The 22,389-nt window shown below is 38.3% G+C and overlaps 1 protein-coding gene across 2 annotated transcripts in view; it reads left to right on the top strand.

The window, feature by feature from the left end:
• The window catches only part of TAF2 (TATA-box binding protein associated factor 2), a 53,343-nt gene extending 33,960 nt beyond the window's left edge, over positions 1–19,383 (top strand). The window contains exons 21-26 of one of the 2 annotated variants that reach the window (XM_015856197.2): positions 679–748; positions 1,991–2,100; positions 4,767–4,996; positions 7,609–7,761; positions 8,179–8,284; positions 17,735–19,383. In XM_015856197.2, the coding sequence (XP_015711683.1) occupies positions 679–748; positions 1,991–2,100; positions 4,767–4,996; positions 7,609–7,761; positions 8,179–8,284; positions 17,735–18,000 (935 nt within the window). In that variant the 3' untranslated portion in view covers positions 18,001–19,383. The remainder of the gene's footprint in view (positions 1–678; positions 749–1,990; positions 2,101–4,766; positions 4,997–7,608; positions 7,762–8,178; positions 8,285–17,734) is intronic. The other variant, XM_015856198.2, reaches the window with a different exon arrangement.
• The last annotated feature ends 3,006 nt before the right edge of the window (positions 19,384–22,389 follow it).

Raw genomic sequence — 22,389 nt, 5'->3', positions numbered from 1 at the left:
TTTAAGGCAATTCTGCAACTGTGGTTCTGGTCTGTTCAGATGCATCATTCAGAATCAACCCAAACTGCATAACTGTGATCTGAATGGTGCAGAGCATAAACTAGTAAATTCCATTTAGAGTCAGAGAATAACAGCCTGGTCCTATCCCTCATCAGTGCCAGCAGTTCTATTGTAGCTAGACTGCAGGAAGAAGAGTATGCTTAGAGCTTGATGTAAGCCCTGTCATCTTCCTCTTTCTTCCTGGTTTATAGATAATAGTCACCAACTGTTTTGTGAAATAATTGTCTGTTCTCTGTTCTATATGGAAAATATTGTGTAGATTGTTGAAATGATATTTAGATGTATTGGTACTGTGTGCTTCCTAAAGTAAAGAAGGTTGTTTTCTCAGTGATCTGAGATATAATAACTGGCACTCATGACAAAGGCATGTGCTAAGAATCAGAGTCGGTAGTTACTGAACAACATGGGCATGAAGGAGTTATGTGCATATTTCTATTTTGCTGTGAAGTTAAACCATGTAAACCACCTTTTACTTTGAATTTGCATTATAATTAATGACATTTTGGCTGCAGTAATTCAGACCTCTTGTGCTAGCTAATACAGGAAGCCATGACCATCTTGTACAAACTTCTGTTTTTCTGTGTATTGATAGCTATTTTATTATTTTATTATTTGCAGTTGATAGGAGCTATGAAGAACTACAGTGGCTGCTCACAATGGTTCAGAATGATCCTGTACCCTACATAAGGTTAGTGAGTTGGTGTTTCTACTAGTGCTGGAACTACTACATAAATTCTTGCCTAGGGCTTTCTAGAATAGATCCAATGCTTAGCTGCTTGAGACTACAAAATACAGTTTATTTCCTTGTTGTTTTACATAAATGGTTGTGCATTTTGATGCTTCAACAGTTGACACCTCAAAAGTTAATATACATGGTTCTTATTCTCCCTTTTATTATTTTTATGTTACGTGTTCTGTTCCTCTGATGAATATCTGAAGTTAGAAATCATTTCCTAATCATAAATGACATATACAAGTCTGATGTTGCTTATGGCAAGAAGATATTGTGATATTTATACAGTGGTTGAGACATAACACATACAGTGCTTTGCCAGGCGTGAGTGTAAAGCAATTGTTAGACTGTAGATGGGGTGAAAGGATAACATATGAAAATACAGCTTTCTAGTATTTCCTGTTTCAACTTCATTTTCAGCATTGAGTGATTGTGTATTGTAGCACATTCATTATGAAACTTTTAACATCTTAGTTCATAATGATTCTTCTTCCACAGCACTTTCTATGGTTACCACTATATTGCTGAATTTCAGAGATTAATAGCATTACTTTTTCTCTCAGTTTAGCTTCTCTCTTAAAAAAGTCATAGTTGTAATATTATCATCTATTTTCTTCTATCATTCTTGTTAATAAAAGTAGCTATGGTTTGAGTCGGTAACTGAGGCATAGCTTCAGTCCAGGAAGGAAATTTCATTTTGGGTCTCATTGAAGAGGATTTAGTTTAAATTTTGAAGAGTGCTGTGTAAGCCTCTTCTGAAAGGAAGAAGAAAAAAAATCAGAACTGATAGAGTTTTTATGTCCTAAATCTATAACACATAAAGGGGAAATCTTCCTACGCAGAGAGTATAGTTAAAATTGGAACTCACAGTTATTATCATTGATGAAATGTTTCTGAGGCTAGGTTTAAAGCCAAAAACTCTATCTGCTTTCAGTTCAAGTGTATAAATATTGTAAATAAATACAGTAAGCGTTGAATTTTTATACATCCATACAACTTAAGAGTGACAGTTCTCCTTTCCAGAAGGACATGCAAGTCGCTGGTTTTGTTCCTGTCATTTTGAAGTGATTTCCTAATAAATCCATCTGAGTATATTGTGTATTTGAGAAGTCTGGTTTGTAAGAACATTGCAACCGGAACAGACTTTGTATTCCCAATATGTTTATTTGGTTTTAATAAAAATCCTTTGTATTTTAGGCATAAGATTCTGGATATGCTAACTAAGAATCCACCTTTTACCAAGAACATGGAGTCGCCTTTATGTAATGAAGCTTTGGTAGATCAACTTTGGAAACTGATGAATTCAGGTTGGTTTTTATTTTTTCAGTGTTTTAAGTTTGGTAGAACTGGAAAATTCAATTTCTGCAGTTCTCATTCACTTGCCTCATGAACTTCCTTAGTGATGCAGGGTACCACTGAACATGTCTTTCATTATTTTCTTTAATCCTGCAGTGTGCTTTGATACACTTCGGCATAAAATTATTCTTTGACCCCAATGTTCACATGGAATGCTTTCCTAAGTGAAGCTGTACCTTTTTCCTCTTTCTGGTTAGGCAGTCCCTTTGCCCTGTTTTACCAAATACTAAGAGAATATGAGAGGGTGTCATTTGCATGGATAATTTATTAGAAATTTTTAGAAGAGTATTGTGAACCTCAGGCATAATTTGCCTTCTTTGATTAGCAAAGGTGCTAATGAGATAAGGGTTTACATTTTTACCAGGGACCTGGTTTTCATTACTGAAGCAGTTTTATCCAGACCTGACAAACTGCCCGTTAACATCTGTTACATTTCTACAGATCACATATAAACATTTATATAGGTCATTGAAGGCTGTCTGTTCTCTGTGTGTCATTATTTTGAGTGTTTAAAAGTTCACAGCAACGCTCCAGGGGCTGAAGCCAGGAGACTACTGGTAGTTCAGTTCTGTAGGATTTGCCAACTGTCAGGCACAGAAAATAAACAATTTTGATGTTCCCATCAGAGAGTTTGTTTTTCCTTTTTCTTGAGAGAAGAGAGGGTGCAGTGTTTCTTACAACCATTACTGCTTTTCACAAATAACAAGCAGGGTATACATTCTTATTATGATTAATGGGACTTAAACTACTTAAATTTCTGCGTATCATGATGACATAATTTTTCACATATTTTTTACTTTCTCTCAGGCATAGGGTTGGCATTCCAGGGTGTCCAGAAAGGTGATGTTAGTGTGAGACAATCTAGTAGCCAGGTTTAAAACTACATAATTCTACAATTGAGTTGTTTTCATTTAAAGTAAGCAAGTACTAGAAAACTGACTCTGGTAGATGTAGTTATTTTCTTGTGTGTGAAACCTTATTGATTTAATGGAGGTTCCAGTTTCCAGTGGTTGCTGAGAAATTCAGCAACTGATTTAATTTGATCTTTTCTGCTGGAAAAGGAGAGAGACTAGGGAATTCCTCACATTTTAAGAAGCTTTAGTTTGATAAATTGAGCAAATGATTTAATATTAAAATAGTTTTAACAGCAATATTTGTGAATGTGTCATTCACTGGAGGTTATTTTAATGTAAGAGATGTCCAAATATCTTATCACTTTCTCTATACCCAACATGAGACTTAGAAGAATTTCTTGTATCTGGGTTGTGTGTGTACAACTAAACTTATGCAAAACACTGTTTAGTCCCATGAAACTGAGGGGTAGATCTTGGAATTTTATTTTTTCACAGAATTATCAAGGTTGGAAAAGACCTAGATCATCTAGTCCAACCATTACCAATACTTCCCAGCTAAATCATATTCATCAACACAACATCCAAACGTTTCTTGAACACTCCCATGGTCGGTGACTCCACCACTTCCCTGGGCAGTGCATTCCAGTGCCTGACTACCCTTTCTGAAAAGTAATACTTCCTAATGTCCAGCCTGAATCTCCCCTGGCGCAGCTTAAAACCATTCCCTCTAGTTCTATCATCGATTATGCAAGAGAAGAGGCCAACCCCCAGCTCACTACAACCTCCCTTCAGGAAGTTACAGAGAGCAATAAGGTCTGAGCCCCTGAGCCTCCTCTTCTCCAGGCTGAACAATCCCAGCTTCCTCAGCCGCTCCTCATAAGGCCTGTGCTCCAGACCCCTCACCAGCTTTGTAGCCCTCCTCTTTTTTTTTTGGTATCTTGAACAGCCACGTTAACATGGCAGTTGGCACATCTGTGTCTTGTTTACCAGATATAGTTCTACTGCTGTGGAACAGTATGTCCAATAAACTTGCAGTCAGTAAAGAGCTGGGCTGAGTTAGCACCAGAATCACTGTTTGCAGCATTGCACCAGATGTTACTTTCTGTTCTGATGGGTGCCAAGCGTGCTTTGTCCATTTGTGTATAAAGATATAGAAGAAGTACAGAGCTTCTGGTGAAAAGCAAATCAATAAAGCAACATATCTCCAATTTGAATACAAAACATATTGAATATCCAGTGAACTAAATGACATAATAGTCACTGTAATCATTAGACGTTAGAGAAGAAGTTCACGTGTTGCTGGTTTGTGCACTCTATCAGTGTGGTTTTCAGAGGTTACAAATCACTGTCATATTTAAAAATTGAACGGAATCCATAGACAGTTTTGGCCAAATCCTGCAATGTGTGAGACTGTGATATGGTTTATTAAAAAAAAGTTCTACTCTAATTGTTCATTACCTGAAGAGAAACTTCTGTTTTTAAAGCATTATATTTTTCTTTATTTTATTGAAAACACTTAGTTTTCCAGCTAAGTATTGAATCTTGTTGTACTAAACACATTCAGCTTGTAACTTACTGCTTTATTTAAAACAGCATTTAGCAGATGAATTTGAATGAACAAAAAGAGGCAGGAGTAATGAGGGCGGTGTGTCTTGGGCCCAGAAGATGAACACACTTTGGATTCAAGTTGCTTTAAACTGTCTTCCTTGTGGCATGGGAGAAGATTGTACCTTGTGTTAACAATGATGTCTTCTGCATTTTAGGAACTTCCCATGACTGGAGATTACGGTGTGGTGCTGTAGACCTCTATTTCACACTTTTTGGCCTCAGCAGACCTTCGTGTTTACCACTACCAGAACTTGGACTTGTTCTTAATCTGAAAGAAAAGAAGGCTGTGCTTAATCCAACGATTATCCCTGAATCAGTGGCAAATAATCAGGAACCTGTGAATACTGCTAACAACCACGGACAGCCAGTAGTATTTCAGAACACTGTAAGCACAAGCCATCTGCATGCATCTCATTCAGCTGGCTTTAAGTCAATGCACTGGTTACTGATGTCATTTTGTATTGTGCTCAATCTGTCTTTGCACCTTATTGTTCTTTATTCCATCCACTTAAAAAGCTGACACATTCCATACCTCTTTGGAATTAACTATTTTGCATATAATATGCAAACTTGTTTTTTTCCCCTCTCGTCATTTATATTCTTTATAAAACTATCTTTTTCCTGTATTGTTTATGAGACACGAAGTGGTTCACAGAAATGTTTGATGCTGTTATGAAATTTTTTAAATTAGACTAAGACCGTTGCTTATAGGCAAGTTATACATGTTTGCCAAACATAAGGCTTTTATCAGTAATTGTTAATATTCTATTACATCTTAAAATACATAGATACACTTCTTTTTAAACAGCTTTAAGAGATAGAAAGTTGGAACTTTTAATAGTTCTTCATTGAATGTGTGAATCTGCCTACCTGGTACTGTGCTCTGAGGGATTTGTAACAACGTCTGAAAAGCTGCATATATTCAGTTTGATATCTTCCAGGCTTTTGAGGTTTCAGTCCTGACACTCAGTCCATGATGTAGGTAGAAGATGGATCTTACAGGCTATTCAGGTTGTCCTTTTTTCACAATAGTCGCCACTGCTGTAAGGCAAAGTCTTTTTGTAGGACAAAGTTGATTAGGAGACAAAAATCTCAATGTATATGGAAATAATAAGTAATTTTCCTGACAGTTTCCAATTTGTTTCTGATAGAAACTGCTTAGGAGTAAAACCTGAAAGAGAATGTGAACATGTGACTTGCACATTTAAAATTCTCTTTCCAACCTTTCAAGTGGGATTTTTTTTTTTTTTTTACTATTGCTGTTTTTATTATTATCAATCCCATAGTGCATGTCTGAAGTCACTTTTGTTCAGAAGGATACAGTGTGCAAATTATCATAGTACCATGCCAGCTATTTCCAGTAGGGGGAGAAAATGATGGCGTATCCTTACAGCTACCCTGCTTATTTGTAGAACATGTAATAAGTCGTAAGTAATTACATACACACATCAGAATAAAATAACAGGACATTTTGGTGCCACATTTTAGGTTGCAGTTCAGTGAATACCCAATATTTCTTCGGGAGTCAGTTTATCTTGATGGGGAAAAAAAATTCCTCTCAGTGCTTCCTCTTCTTATACTTTCCCTCAGTACAGTTCTTTCTGTACAGCGAGCTGGATCAGGAGATGTTCTGGTTGAAAAATACTTTATGAATAGTTATTTCCTTAGTCCAGTTCCAGTTGTACATTTATGCAAATGCCTGTGGTGGCCCAGGATAGAAACGTGAGAAAGGGAAAGGAGCTCCTCCTTTGTCCTGCTGGCTTAAGCTGAAAACAGTGTTAGAATAAGCCTCAGTTCATGCTTCATCCCTCGTATCTCTTCCTTAGCTTCATCTCCAGCCTCCAATTTGCCTAGATGATCATGTTAACACACCTAGAATTGAGTTTTCTCATTAAAAAAGAACAAAGGTGTAATATAAATATATATAAATAATATAAAATAAAGTGTGTCTCTTGCATTAGTCAAAGTTTAAAGTATTTCACAACTGTTATCTGTTGGGTTAAATAGGAAGGATGTCAAGAGGGAAATACCTATAAAAATGAACAGGTGATAGAATTCACAAGACTAACTAGATTCCTTAAAGAAGTGTATTATGTGTTTTGAGGACACAGTGAGTTAAAATCAGTGCTTGCAGACTGTTTTGATCTTGAATGTGCTGGAGATGGTGAGAATTACCCACTTCATGAAACTCAGTTTCAGTTGCTCAGGGCAAGAATTTTTGTGTTACCCTGTGTATAACAGAGGAGCAGTTCAGATGAACAGCACGTACTCTTTAGAGTCCATGGTATGGCTTTTATTTAGTTTTCAGTGAGCTTTTAATAATGCTTACTTCTACAGATACTTTTTTTTCATTCCCTATTTTGTGCATTAGACTTCTTGGAACACCTGTCTCCTGTTCTAATGACTTATACATCTAACTTATTAGACGCTCCTGTTATTTTGATATTTTCTGACCCTCGTTCTGTTGCTTATCCTAGCAGTAATTAACAAAAGTTTAGTTTTTTTTTTTTATATATCAAAAAATTGCAGATTATTATTACTAATTCTGACTTTTGTTCAACAAAGGAAGCCTTAGTTTTTAAAGCAAATCAGAAGAAGGCTTAGCAAAATCCCATGTGTCGATGAGAGGCTGTCACAGCTTTTCAGCAGAGATTTGGAACGAGGAGAGTCTACGGGGCACAGATTTATAGAAAGGCCATTCAGAAGCAGCGAATGTTGTTGCACACCAACAGTACCATGATTGTGAGAAGGGACAGAAAAGATGCCAATGCTAGATATGCAGAGGGAGCAGGAATAGAAGTAAAGAGAAACCATGTTTGTAGGAGAGGTTGGCACAAATCCATACAGGGTTTTAGAAAATACTTTTTGCCAGAACTACAGGGAAAACTTTGTTCAAATCACCCGCTTACTCAGAAGTGCTTTCAGCTATCAGGTCTTTTTTAGGCTGAAACATGGCTCTTGCTATCTTCTAATTTTGATCTTTTAATGCTGCTTCAGGAGGATGATCATCTTATTAAGGAAACAGCATCCAGCATTTCTGGTCATCAGCAGGGGGTGAAGAGGAAGGCTGATATGCCACTCGGGTCTCCATTGGAGCCAGGGCAAATACTAGAGAAGAATGAAGACAGTAAAGTCAAACTCAAAATCAGAGTAAGAAATGGAAATTCAACTTGCACAATATGCAGGGTATTCAGAATAACAGCAGTGGCTTCTGCTGGCTTTCCTTAAAGCTGTGTTCAAACAAAAGCTGTGTTGTGTATATGTGTACAGTAGTTGTTACGCTTACTTTGGCAAAATCATTTCCCATCAGATCTTTTATTGGCTGGCGAGAACTAAAGTTGACAGTTGGTGTTCTTGTTCATACAGCTTCACGGTAAATTAGAAAGAAGGGTAGACATGGATGCTTTTTAATTTTATTCAATTTTTATTCCTTTGCAGTGGTAGATATCACCTCCTTTCCCTCTCACCCCCAGTTTACCTCAGAAGTAAAATATTTTAAATTCTACGTAGTGATACTCTTAAGAATTTGTTATTAGCATCTACTTATTTTTTCTCCCAATATCTTAGTTCTCAAACTCTCAAGAAGAGGAGGAAATTGATATGGACACGGTTCATGACAGTCAAGCCTTTATTTACCATCATTTGAATATGCTGGAGAGACCATCAACACCAGGTATGAGTAAATTTATTGTGTGATAATATAACATTTTCAACTTAATATATAAGTTATCAATATAATATATAATATATGTAAGTTAATATGTATAAGTTAATATATGCTATCTATGTTTAGGTAAATATGTACATATCTAAGTAAGGTAAGTGTGCATCAGGTTTGTAAGAGTAAAAATCTTATAAATGAATTAAATAACTAAAATTGGGATAGAACTTCATAAATAATGAAATGAAACTTACTTTGCCTTAGTTGTGAACTTAAAAAATAATAGTGATGATTGTCCTTTGGAAAAAACAAGTCTCCTTTTCTTAACAACTTAATGACTTAGCTTAACTTCAGTAGTTGAAAAACTTGTAAGCCTCAGAGGGCTTTGTAAAGTTGAGAAGACTGCATCTACAGATATATTGTTACTGCATCTTTTTGCTCTATTTCAGTGACTTTGTCATAACATATTTGATAAAACTGCTTGTTAAAAATACACTTCTTAAGTACCTTAAGGCAGACTGAGCTTTGCTGATGAGGTTCTGCCTTCTTTCTTCTCCTGTCACAACTTACCAGTCAGTAGTCTTTGTGTCTCAGAATCTTTTAACTGTGTTTATAAGTTCAGTTACCAAACACAACAGTGGAGCTAAGCTGAGGTTGAGTGACTGCGTAGCTAATCTTTCAAGATCTTGGGTAGTACACACCCCGCATTACATCTCATGACTTTCAGACTGCAATCCCTGCAGTGTGTAAAAGTCAGATGTTAGATCCTAGAAATAGGATTCAGAGTACTTACCCTTTCACTTGTTTTTCTGTTTTTATCCAGCGTTTGTCTAATGTAAAAGACACAAAAAATAAAAAAACCTTAGCAGCAGGATCTGGAACATTAGTTGCTCAGTTCTGTGCTCTGTCCTTAGCTATGATGACAAGTGACCTCATCCGCATCCCCTATGGCCTGAGTGGTTCTGGCATTTTAGTGGCCTTGTTTTAGAGAAGGGCTAATGGATGTTCCTGTGCAAAGTATCCTGCTGAGGCTGGTGCCTGAGCTGCTGGCCAGGGATGTAGAAGCTGTAGGTTCATACCTGCTTTGGGCCTACAACTTAGGCTGTACTTCCTTGGCAGATGCTCTAGCCACTAAGGTTTGTTTTTTAATAAAAGGTAACTGCTGCCATTGCTCAGCTAACAAATTAAGTTCATATGGGGACATAAAACACAGGGAGGTCTAGTTTCTGGATTCCAGATGGCCTTTGGTTAATGTTTGCCTGTACAGCCAGTACCACCAGGATGGATTTTCTGTTAGGTATGTGGAGTAGCAATGCTGATGATGTTTTGCCTAAGTCATAAGCATCCTAAGAGAGAAAAGGAAAATGTCCTTCCTCATGAGCTTAGGAGCATAATGCCAAACAACCTTTGTTTTAAACTGCTCAGAGCTGCTTTGAATTTTGTCTTTAGTGTTACAGACAATCATTACATTTTCTGTTACGGCACAGAATGACATATCCAGAGCACTCAAGCGTGAAGCTGATCCACTGAGGATTAGTATTTATAACTCTTACATGGTATTTTGCAACAGATTTACTAGACTTACGCACTCTATGGGGTATAAAGTCATAAACAAAACTCAGCCAAGTACTTCACAAATAGGACTTACGGGACTCTCTGTCAGCCAGTTCTGTGCTCCGTAATTATTTCATACTAAGGTTGTTCTTTAATTCAGAACGGATTAGAAGTGGAATAACAGCCCATTCACTGCTGCATTTGTAGTCCTACAGCATATAGGAAAATCTACTTTGAGTGTCACTTATGTGCCTTCTCTGCTGTTTAGGCATTCAGTACACTGCAATACAGCCACTCATCTAGGTAACAAATGGGATAAATGCTGATTTTTATTTTTTATTTTTCATTTTTAATGAAAGCATTACTTTGAAAAACTCCAGATTAATTTCTTTCTGTGTGTGTGTGTTTGGCTTATGCACTTACAAACAGTTCCATTACAGATACTCCTTGCTTCTAAAAGTTCACCTGTTTCTTTTTCATGGCATGTTTCTTAGAAGCAGAAACGTATGAATTTCAGACCAAGTAAATAAAGACAGTTCAGTGTTTAGGAAATATCGTACTTGGGGGAAAAAATTTCAAACAGATGGAGAAAAATAAAAGCATCCATAAATAAGATAGAACACTTGTGTGTGAATGGTTTTATGGAGGAATCGCAGATAGTATTCCCTGAGGACCTTTGAATTTGTTAATTGTTTGCAGGCATGAAAAAGGGTGGGGGGTGCACTTCAGTGAGATTGTTGTGAAACAGATTTATACAGGTTCTGAAGTGGTCTCAGGATCTTCTTACCAAATCTGTAAGGTCCTGTAATCTGCCTCAATACTGTGACTCTTACTTGGAAAGCAGTGAGCAATTAGTCCATACTTAATTTTCATCTCACAGCTGTGGGTTGTGTCCCCACATGTCACATGAAGTGTTAGGTCATCAGCCAAGCACATCCCGCGAGGAGCAGCTGCAAGGAGGAAGCTCATGTTGGCTCTAAATGCTGCTATATCTGTGTATTCTGTTTTTGCTTTCCTCGCACTGCCCCTCCCTCTGAGTGATTATTTGGATTTGTTCAAGTTGATACAATCCCCATAAAGCCAATAAAATGTTATATTTAAAAAGCTTTTTTTTTTTTTTTTTTTTTTTTAATGTGTGCCTCTGCAAATGGGCATTAAAGTTTAAGGTACAGACCTGCTGCAAGGGCAGTAAAAGCAGCCATGTACTACAGCTCCTTCAGGATAACAGGTTTCAGTACTACACTTACAGCACCTTTGTTCATACACATAGTCGCTTTAATTCTACTAAGGATAATAGAACTGTAGACTCTAATAGTTATATGGGAATCTGAGCATTTTGCAAGTTATTAAACAAAACTGCATTATTCGGACAGTGCACAATTCATGTTGTGTTGGTTGTTTTCAAAGTACCAAAATCTTGGTAGCTTCTTTTCAGCCTCTAAAACTGTGCAAGGTCATGTTTCTAAAATGATTCTTATTTGCTACTAAATCATCAAAAATAGTAGTAATGCTTCCCACCCCATCTTAAGATAGAAATCTGGTCTTGAAGTCCTTCATATATGCAGAAGATTTAACATGGTATTTCAGGCTCTGAGGTGACTTGTTGTCATGCATTGTTGACTTCTGTGAAATTAAATTAAGAGAGATTTCCTCTGTTTAATTCAGTATTTCACTCATCTCAAAGTGCAACACTACTTCCAAATGCTGAGGGTGGAGCAGTTAAATAATCAATGTCATCTTTATGTACTGACACCAGCAGCCTTTCTCTTGGTCACACTCAGCAGCAGTGGGCTTTGAGAAAGGCATCCTGTCATTCAGAACTCGCATCAGAAAAACCTTTGGACTATTCCATTTATCTATCTGGTGTTTTCCAGATTAATTACACTTGAAATTTCCCCCTCTGATCTTGCAGATCACTGTTTTACCTTGTAGATGTGGGTACTGTCTGAAGTTTAGGGAGGTAATGATTTGTCTGGATTCTACTATTTCTGGTTTAATTTGAATAGAATAAATACTACTGTAAGAGTGTAGAGAGAAACAAGTGATTACATTTAAATGGCGGGCATGAACCTATGGTGCAAATCACCACATATTAAGTGCAGTAGTTACCAGAAGTTGAAGCTGAGCCATAGAAAAAGTCTCTGCAGCTCAGCCAAGTTATCAAAGTTAGCTGTAAGAACAACGTTACCTCAATATGTCGACACTAGTCCGTGGCTTCCTGTCGAAAAGGGTTATCTAAACGTTAGAATTACAGGCAAATATGTCAGCAGGCTTCCTTTTCTTGGATGGAAAAAACAACACTAACAATGATGGTTTTTTGCTATGCTTTTTATGGAGGAGTTGTTTTAACTATTCTGTTAGACTGCCCTTTAATTGCTTAAAATATTAACATAGTATCTGTTTGATAGTATCTAATAAACATGTGTTGACTTTACTGCCTAAAATATAACTGCTTCCAAACTGGCTGCTCATAAGTTTGGATGTTCTGTAGCTAATTTTGCCTCACTGAAATAGCATGTGGTTAATTTTGAGCTTCACAAGAAAGGGTGTTTTCAAGGGCTTTATCCTAAAGTGCATGAAAGCAGCTTTAATACAAATATAAACCTTGCAGAGAAAGAAGATGGATTAAGGCTAAATTTACAAGTGAGCTGAGCTGACGTATTGATTTAAATATAAGGTTTTTTTTGTAAATTTTCTGCAAGATTAGAGTAAATGTGGTAAAATATCACCAGAGTCAACCTATTGTTTTAATGTGAGGACAAAGCAACATGGTTTTTAAAGTCAAAAGAGGAAGCTACTTTAAAGAGTCATTGGTTACAAAGATATTTTATGTGGGCTTGTTTTTTAGTACTTTAGCAGGCATCCTTTTTGGTTATAAATCTAGTTAAGAATTGCATGAAGCCAAGTGAATCTGTAAATTGGAAGCAGTTTAAGTGTTTATATCAAAACCAATTCAACTGATTTGTTTAGCACAACCTCAGAAAACATTTCTGTAAGTAGACTTCTCTTCACCTGAACTCTCAGCTTTACAGTGCAGTTGGTAATAGAGCATTCTACTATGCACAGTGGGTAACTTCTTTTTCCAGAGATGCATGGTTTGAAAATCATGTTTCTTAAGACAAAGTGCTTCAACACAGAAGCCTGGGGTTGCTTTTATTTGGTCCTTTCTAAGTATGTGCTTCATTGATGATTCAGGAGAAGCATAAACTAGGCATGAAATTAAAATAAGGTGTTGGGTGTTTCCAGGGCAATCCTAGAATGAAAAGTAGAAATAAGGAGAAACAATATTTGTCAAAATAGTTTTCAAAGTCTTTTCAGCATTTTCAGTCTTAGCCCTTTAGAAGAAAACATTGGGCAGAGCTGCAATCCAACTGCTGGGCAGAGAGTGCATGATTTTTCTCATTAGAAAGCTTTCTTTGGGTTCTGGGAGAGACATATTAAGTGTTAGCGTACTTGTGTTGATGTCACCTTCTTCCCAAAGGTGGTCGGTGTCAGGTTCTGGAACACCAGGCTGTCCTCAGCCAGAACACTGGACCCGTGGGCCTTACCCTTTGCTGTGATTTGTGAAGTTAATTTCTTCCTCTGATGACATTTGAATAAATCAGGGTGCCAGTTGGATCATTTTTAACAAGTGTCCATTTGGAAAAGTCGTACTTAAGCCAGCAGTTTTAAATAGATTGTAAATGCAAAGAAACACAGACTGTAAGTCTGTGGTGTCACACCCTCTTCACACACAATCAGAAATACAGGAGAGGCCACTTGGAATATCTCATGTAAGTCTGTTGCCATGTTCAAGTCTCAAGTTATATTTTACCAAATTGTTAAAGGTCCAGTATAAAACAGTATAGCTCTAAAAGTCTACCCAATGGCGTTGTTCATGCACTGATCGTTCCTGGAAAAACAAACAGAAAAAATGAAAACAACTTTGCCCTACATAGTTGATGGACAGGATATTGTAATTATCTGACAGCAAATTTTTATTCGTGACAGAAAATGTTGCTTAAAGCTCATCAAAATCTAAGATACTGTCTATTTTTAAACAACTACCAAGCTACCTGGAACAGCAAAAAGCCAATAATTACATTGGAATATCTACATTCAAAACAGGAGGAGATCTGAGTGGACAGACACATGTACGTGCATTCTTTTCCAAGGAATGCTACTAACCACTTCAGAAATGAGCTCTTGGGCTTGTACTCTCCTATTATTTGAGAAAGGCAGGTTCCTGTCCCGCTGTCTGTGCCAGGATGAAGTGGGTTCCCTGCATGAGGAGGGAGTACTTCATGTCTCCTTGCAGCAGTCTGAGTCCTAGTGATAGGGAGTGCTTTTAAATGCCCTCAGAAGCAGCTCTGTTCAGCCATGCTTTCCTACTTGGAAAGAAAGTATTGTGCAAGTGTAATGCGTCTCATTACAGGATTAATTTGACAGATACAAAAGTGCAAAATCTTTTTTAGAGTGTTTTCTTGGCAATAGAGCTCAGCAGTCTGTGTGCATCCATTCTGAGGCATCTTCCAGGATCAGCGTATTGGTATTGATGTGTAGCAAGGCTGCCCTGGGAGGTGATGCAGTCAGCATCCCTGAAGGTGCTTAAGGAAAGGGGAGATATAGTACTTAGGGGACACGGTTTAGAGGGCAGTATCAGTGGTTGGTGGATGTTTGAGCTAGGTGATCTTGGAGGTCTTTTCCAATATTTATGTGATTCTATGTGATTCCTGATTTCAAAGCACGCTTTAAAAGTAAGATGTTTTCTAGGTAGCTTACTTTTTTATCTTTAAAAAATGAAGGAAGCACAATAGGTTTTGGCTTATGTTGACCTCGTAGAACAAAATGTGTGCGCTTCTTATTTGCTCAGTAAAAGTAGATTTCTGCAGTGAAGTTTTTTCGTATTGACAGTTGTCCCATATTACCATTATTAAGTGTTGCCGTAAGCGTCTGTAGTCCTGGAGCTGTAGTTGGATTGGAATTCTCTCCTGTCTGAAGATCTTCTTGTCTATTAGTTTCTAGGTGTTCATCTCTCTTCAGTCAGTGGCTTTCACTACTGTTGTATATCCAAGTTGCTGCAGTTAATGTTATTTTACGTAGCAGCTTGAATTACAAATTTTTGATAACCTAGCTGAAATAAGTCACAGAACAGTAATGTGGACAGTTTCTTAGCTGTGGTAGTGCAGTAAACAGCAGGAAACCTGCATTGGTGTCAGTACAGCAGTGTTGAGGATATTCACTGGCAGTCGGTAGTAGAGCAACTGCTACTCCATCCTTGCAGACTTATAGCCACATCCTTATATAGTTCTGGGTAATGCTTTTGGAGCTCAAAGGCTTACTTTGGTTTGAGGCTGGTAGAAGAATAGCATCTTGATTTACAGGTTTAGTTTCCATGTCAAAGTAACTTCAAATTCTGAAATTAATGGAGCTGTGAAGGGTTAAAGGTTTGTGTCACAGATGTGGGTTTTTGTTTTTAACTGTAGTGTACCTTGTATATTTGAAGATACGTGCCTGTAGCTTGCTGTGAGGTCGTATGCTGAACCTTAGATATTTTTTTTAAGGATGAATGCTGATGGCTTCTGTTTTAGGTTTTTTGCTATGTTCTTTATTTCTTTATTACCAAAAGTAGTATTTTCTCTGCCAGGATTCACCTTTAAGTACTGTAGCGTATTTTAATGAAGTCGGATAGTGCACACTTAAGCTGCCTGAGGTCCTTCTCTAATGCTCAGTCAGATAAATGATCCTTTTTCTACTGCTCTGCATACTGTCTTTTTTGCATGCTTGCAACAGCTAGAAGCAAAATTTTCCTATTTATCCAAGAGCTGCATGCTTTAGGCAAATGAGCTTAGGTTATGGGGATAATTTTAGGTACAGGTACTCCTGAAGAGAAATATAATTAGAATTAGTTAAATTGTGAAGCAGGTTTTTTACATGTTTGCTTGCTGTCTGCATAGTTGAGAACTACTCAATAAGAAAGAGTTCTAATAACTACATTGCAACGACTGCAAAGTCAGCAAGCAGAATTTGTGTGCATACCTTCTGTCTGCCATAATACACTTCAAAAAATAGCATCATTATGAGCTCTGGCAGTAAATATTTGCACTGACAGTTGCTTACTGCATCATTCTGAGGAATACAGAATTAAATTGGAGTATTAGAGATTTTAAGTGCATGGGAAACTATAGCGCTCCAGTCTGACCTCCCTAACATCAGCAGAGTTCTATAATGCACCAAATTCAGATGCCATACTTCAGTCCAAACCTATTTCTAGAAAGGCGTCACTCTAGATTTCTTTTGAAGACTTTAAGCAGCAGAGATTCTGATGTTGCTGATTATCCACACTGCATAAAGCATGTCGTGTTTCTATTAGGAATTTCAAATGCTGCTCACAGATGCAGATTTTGTTTCTTCCGCCTTTATTAAAAAAAGCAAACAAACAAAAACAGCTGAGCTGTACCCTCTGAAAACTTTCCTCCGTGTATACTTGATTGAAACCATTCTTAATCTTTGATAAGGCTAGAAAGGTTGCATGGAAATCTTCTATGATGCTTGTCATGAAGCGAGCTGGCTCTTCAGACCTACTGGATTCAAGCATTACCACAGAAGAATCATTACTGCTCTTAAAGTAAAAGGAGACACAGGGAAAAATGCATTTGCAAATATACAGAAAAAGACTATTATAAGGTATATAACATAGTTCCCTGTTACTGAATGGAGATACTTTCACCAAAAACTGGAGGGAACAAAAAACCCCTAAACAAATAAACAAAATAACAGTCATGGCAGCTGGGTAGAATATCCACTTCAGTAAAAGCTTTGAGAGTCTGATGGTGTTTTTATACACGTCCAGCATGTCCTTGAACTGAGTGCTTTATTTCAAATTCTACCTAATGGACTTAAAGGCTTTCCAACTTCTGTTTCTACTAATTAATGGTGCTATTCTTAGGTTGTTTCCCTTTCACTCCTCCTCTTGCAACCAATTGCATTTGGTCTGAAATAATGAAATTTTAATGTTAAATGTTAATGATAAAGATGTTGTAATCGTCTTTATTGAATTTTTGTTTAAGAACAAAACTTTCTGTAACATTTTGAATAGACCAAATTAATTGTAAAATGCAGTTTTGAATCATAGAATTGCAAGGTTGGAAAGGACCTACAAGATCATCCAGTCCAACCATCTTCCCATTACGGTAGCTACAACAAACCACTAAGCAATATCTTGTAGCTCCTCATCCAGACGCCTCTTGAACACTGCCAGGGATGGCAACTCCACCACCTCTGGAATGGGCAGCCATTCCAGTGCCTGACCACTCTCTGAGAGAAAAAGTTTTTCCTTATGTCTAATTTGAACCTCCTCTGATACAGCTTGCGGCCATTTCCTCGGGTCCTTTTTGTTGCCTGGGAGAAGAGGCCAAACCCCTCCTCATCACAACCTCCCTTCAGAAGTTGTAGTTGAAGTGTCAGTTTAATAAGTATAATAATAAGTATCAGATAGGTTTGTATATTGCAGGGAGTTTAGTTCTTTACTAAAAGGAGTTTACATCCCATAACTACTCTTTAATGTGTCAGTTTCTCATAGTTTCCATGAGCAACTATATTTTGATTAATCTTGGTATAGTGACCTTCTGAATGTGCTTTAGGTGTGATATCTGATGCCTATCTAACTTGCAGTTACTTATCTCTAAACAATTCCTAATTATCTGGGATGCATTTACGCTTTTGAGGGAGGGAAGGACCTTCTGTCAGTAATATAGAAGTATTAAGTGCATCTTCAGAAATGACTGAGAACAAAGCTGCTGTTAATGGCACTGGTATAGTAAGGGGTTCTGTGTTTGCACATTGAAATGATATCATGGATCTGACGTAGTAATTCAGAATTTCTTCTGTTTGAAAAGGTTAACCACATTGTATCGATTTGGTTTTTAGGCAAAGAGCAGTCTTCAGGAGAGGTGACCATGCACCCTGTCTCAGCAGCTCCGCTCTCCGTGTTCAGTAAAGAGTCCAGCTCCTCAAAACACAGCGACCACCATCACCATCACCACCACGATCACAAGAAAAAGAAGAAGAAACACAAGCATAAACATAAGCATAAACATAAACATGACAGTAAAGAAAAGGAAAAGGATCCCTTTGCTTTCTCTAACAGTCCAGCTAGTGCGCGATCAATCCGTTCCCCATCACTTTCAGACTGATACTAATGGCTTCTCTGGAGTTCAACATGCAGTATTCTCTGAATGCTTACAAGGATGTATATAACTGTAGCTTCTATCTTTTTTTTTTTTTTTGGTTTTTGTTTTTTTAATGGAAATAGGAATGTGTACATTGCCTCAGCAATTCAGAAGCTCCGCCACCGTCATCTGAAGCCTTCCGTTTGCATATGCAGTTGTTGAAAGAATCTGATTCAAAAAATATGGTTGAGTCATTTTGTATCTCACTCTTCTCCACACCTCCCACTCTTTTTTCCATTTTAAACAAAGAAAACAGCCCTTTTTGTAAGCATCCCGTGTCCACTGGCAACTCCCTGCACATCATGCTGTCCGTGTGTACTGCCAGAATCAATTATGTTTTAATCCTTTGAAGAAAGTGATGGGGAGGAGTGTATTTTAAACAGAAGCCAATTGCCAGACCTTTGGTGAAGTGCTGTTTCCAGAGCAGCATTGTATAACGGAGCGCAGACCTCCCGAGAAGACAAGGTTTTTCTGTAGTCTTCAGTTGAGCTGTTTCTTACTTTAAGTATTGCAGTGTAATGCCCGAATGATAAGAACGGCATACAGAGCAATTTCCTTCTTCAGGTGCTGATACCCCTGAAAAAAAGTTCTGAGCCGCTTTTGAGCCGCCGGTATTTATTATGGACATGAACATTGGATCTTCTGCAATTATGTTTTTGTATTTTTAGCAAAATGCTTAGTGCACGTTTTGTCCTGTGATTAGGCTTTTAATAACCCAATAAAGTTTGCAAATCGTTTTGACAAAGACCGAATTTCCTTCCGCCTTGACGTTGGCATATGCTTTTGAAAGGTGTCTTTGTTAAAACTGAATCATTTTCAGAAAACTTAAGAATTGAAAGATGAAAATGTATTTCCTCCTTCTGATAGGCGTTTTCTTGGAAGTGTTCTGCCGTATTGGTTTGTGAATCCACAGGCACGGAGCGCTCTTAGGTTCTCCTCGGTCTGGGACTGGAAATGATGGAGACGTTCAGATCTTTTTAGCTGTGTTTTATGCAGTGTATTATTTACACTCAGCAAATGTTTTATTTAAAAACAGAAGCGTTCAGAAGTTTTGCTCTTAGAGATAAATCATCTCTGCTGTTTTTATGTGTTCTCTTTATCTGTACGTCGAGGCAGGGGTTTTATTTCCATGTACTGGTTGACTTTTATTGCCTGGGTTTCGTACCACATTTGGTTTCCATAAGATGGTTGTATGTGAGTTAAGTATTTTCTCCAGAATTTTTCCCGTATTCCTGTGAGAGGTCAGTTCTCCTCCTAAGGCAAAAAAGATTTTTCAACAGGGACCCACAAAGATTTTTTAAAGCCATATCCTGTTTCATGGAAGTTAATAAATGCTTTTATATTGTATACCTGCAGCTGAATCCTGTACTTCTTGTGATAACAAATTCTTTGTAGAACTGAAGGATGATAGATGCATTTGGTAAGACATGCACATTGATCTGTTACTCAATGCCACCTCCCTTTAGTACAGTGTAAACAGTGCTGCTAGTTGTTGTAGTTGGAGCACGTGTTAAAATACATTTGAGCTGCATTTGGCCATGGTGGTGTGAGCAGCACTGGAGCCTTCCCATGCACAGTGCACTGGCTGCCTGCTGCTGCCATGCAGGGCTCTTCATTCTGAGGTAAGCCCAGGATGGTGCAATTTGTGTCCTCTGTAGCCTTCAAAGCTTGTAAGCTCTTGCTGTCTGGATAAACTAGAGATGCAACAAGAAAAGCTCCAAGCATGGGTAGGATGAGCTACTGAGCATCTTTTGGGTAGGCTGACTACGAGCGCTGTTCAGCTGACTAACTGGAGCCAGAGAGCTGTTCTGTTAGCATCATGAACTGTGAATCACAGGGAGAGGTTTGGGAGGCTATAGTAATAGCTCAATGGAAATATCTTTAGCTGTTTTTTCCCTTGGCTAAGGAGTGAGGTAACAGTGCCAAAGGTGTTTGTGGGAGACCTGGGCTAATGTGCAATGAAAGGTGGCATTGTTTGGTAGAGCGAAGGCAGAGGCATTTATGTTTTAAAAATGAGATCATAGGTAATTTAGGCTGGTGTTTCTGCTTCTGGAGATGTGGATTTACACCCTTATACTGAAGGGAAACGTATTGTTCAGTGATACGGGCACAGAACTGGGAGCCGCCATGGTAATTCTAGCGTCATCTATTTGGCTGTATGACTCCAAGCAAATTATGTAATAGGCAGTGAGGAAACGTGGTGAAGATGCAGTTCCTGGCAAATTGGAGGAGAAAAGCTCAGAAGACTTCTCCAACGTGGTTTCAGAGGTTATGCCGTGATCCTGCCTCCACCAGCAGCATCCACTGGTGTGTTCAATGGAACACAAGGCTGGGCCGTGCTAGACAGGCAGCGCTCACAAGTTGGAGATGCCATCAGAGGTTGCCAAGCAGATTTTCTTCTTATTTCCTGTGAGGAGGAAGTGCTAATCCCTTCCTTCTTGCTAATTAGCTAGCAATACTAATATACTACTAATTAATTTTTGTAAGAAAAGATATGTTTGTGGAATGGTAAAAGTTAAGGTGAAAATGGTGTAAGAGGCAAGTGGTTAAATGCCTCTTGTAGGTTTGTGAGCAGCAAATTGGAAAGCATCTGTGGAGGTTGGTTGAGGGACATTTTGCCCTGCCACAGTGCAGGCCTTTGGTTTAATATCTCTTGTTATAGTTTTGATGTTTACTTAGATCTTCTGTTTTTCAGTCAGTTAATTATTGTGGTGACTCGTTGGGTGTGATGGGACGTACAGAAGGTGTAGGAAGCAGAGCTCTTTGCTTGCCAAAGATGTGACTGAATGAGGCTCAGCTTGGTTTTTTCTTCTGTTTCAAAACTGATGACTCTTTCAGAATTATGACTTTGTCAGGTCGACTCAAAACTCTGTATTTGGATGGCGATTAACTCTTCATCCTCTACCACTTCAGAACTGATACGTTGGATGTGTTGTGTATGGTTTATCTGAGTACTTGATTTTGGTTCCAACTTCTGGTTTGTAGCTTGTTGTGAAACAAAAGCAGCTCAGGACTGGCGCCTTTCCCCAGGTTATTAGTGATAAGCAGAGAGGTGACAGCCTCCAGTTGTGCCAGGGGAGCTTCAGGTTGGATGTTAGGAAAGGTTTCTTCTCAGAAAGTGGTGCGGTATTGGAATGTTGGAATGGGCTGCCCAGGGAGGTGGAGGAGCGGCTGTCCCTGGCGGTGTTTGAGACAAGAGTAGATGTGGCTCTGAGGGATGTGGATTAGTGGGGATGATGGGGATGGGCTGATGGTTGTACTGGATGATCTCGGTGGATTTTTCCATCCTTACTGAATTCAGTGATTTAGGTGAGTGGTATCTGGGCACCGGAATAAAATGCATTGCACCTACAAAGCAAAAACGCACAGAGGTCAAAGTCTGGGGGATTTTATTTTGGCGTTTCCATTTTTAATGTGAACTTATAGTTCACCATAAAGAAAGACATCATGAAAATGCTCGTATGCACTTTTATCACAGACTGCTCTTGTCTTGTTTTTCTTTCCATAATTATAGAATAAGATGCCCACAAAGTGCTGCTGTTCTTAGACATTCAAGCATGTCTATGCATCTATTTAGGGCACAGCTTCTTTCCCTGGTGTCCAAGTGAGCATTCAGTTCAGCTTTTCTGGCCTTGCCCACCTGTGCTGGTGCTATGGAGGAAAGAGCAGAGCGCAGATCGCTGAGCTCTCAGCAGGGCTGGCATAGAGCTGTGCACTCCTGCGACGCGCTCATCTTGACATCAGGGTCACCATCCACAACAGCAGCATCTCCTTGCACTGTTTGGCTTTTTAGACTACGGCAGCTGTTTAGTTGCAGCTGATTTTGTATTCGTAGAAATCTGATAATTTGTGTAACTTTTTTGTGCAAGGAAATTCATGACGGGTCAGCATTTTCAGTTCCCCAGGGTAGTTTATTCATGGAAAATTAAGAACCTGATTTGTAACAGAGCATCAGTATTGCATGAGGGCCCTGAAAAATATACAAGAAAAACATAAATGTTTAGAAGGAAATTTAATCACTGTATGTATTTATTTTTCATACCAATATAAATAATTATATGAATACAGATTCATAAAATACATATTTATCTCCCATTTTCACAATGTAAAGTGGCAATAATAAGTTGAGTGTTTTCATATTCATGAATCTATCGCAGCTAATACGTGAAGCCTGCGTTATTGCAAAGCCATCTGATATCACTTGGAGACAGCATGTGGCTGAGCTCCAGCTCTTCCATCTTGGGGATGTCCCCACTCTCCAGCAGTGCAAACTGCATTGTGAAAAGTTCTGAACCAGACTCACACTGAAAGTTCTGGGGCGCCGATGGGAAATGAAAATAAAAGTGGGATGGT

The sequence above is a fragment of the Coturnix japonica genome, chromosome 2 (genome assembly GCF_001577835.2).
Source record: "Coturnix japonica isolate 7356 chromosome 2, Coturnix japonica 2.1, whole genome shotgun sequence".
Taxonomy (NCBI): Eukaryota; Metazoa; Chordata; class Aves; order Galliformes; family Phasianidae; genus Coturnix; species Coturnix japonica.
Note: the sequence above shows the minus strand (reverse complement) of the source record. Positions and strands in the feature narration are given on the sequence as shown.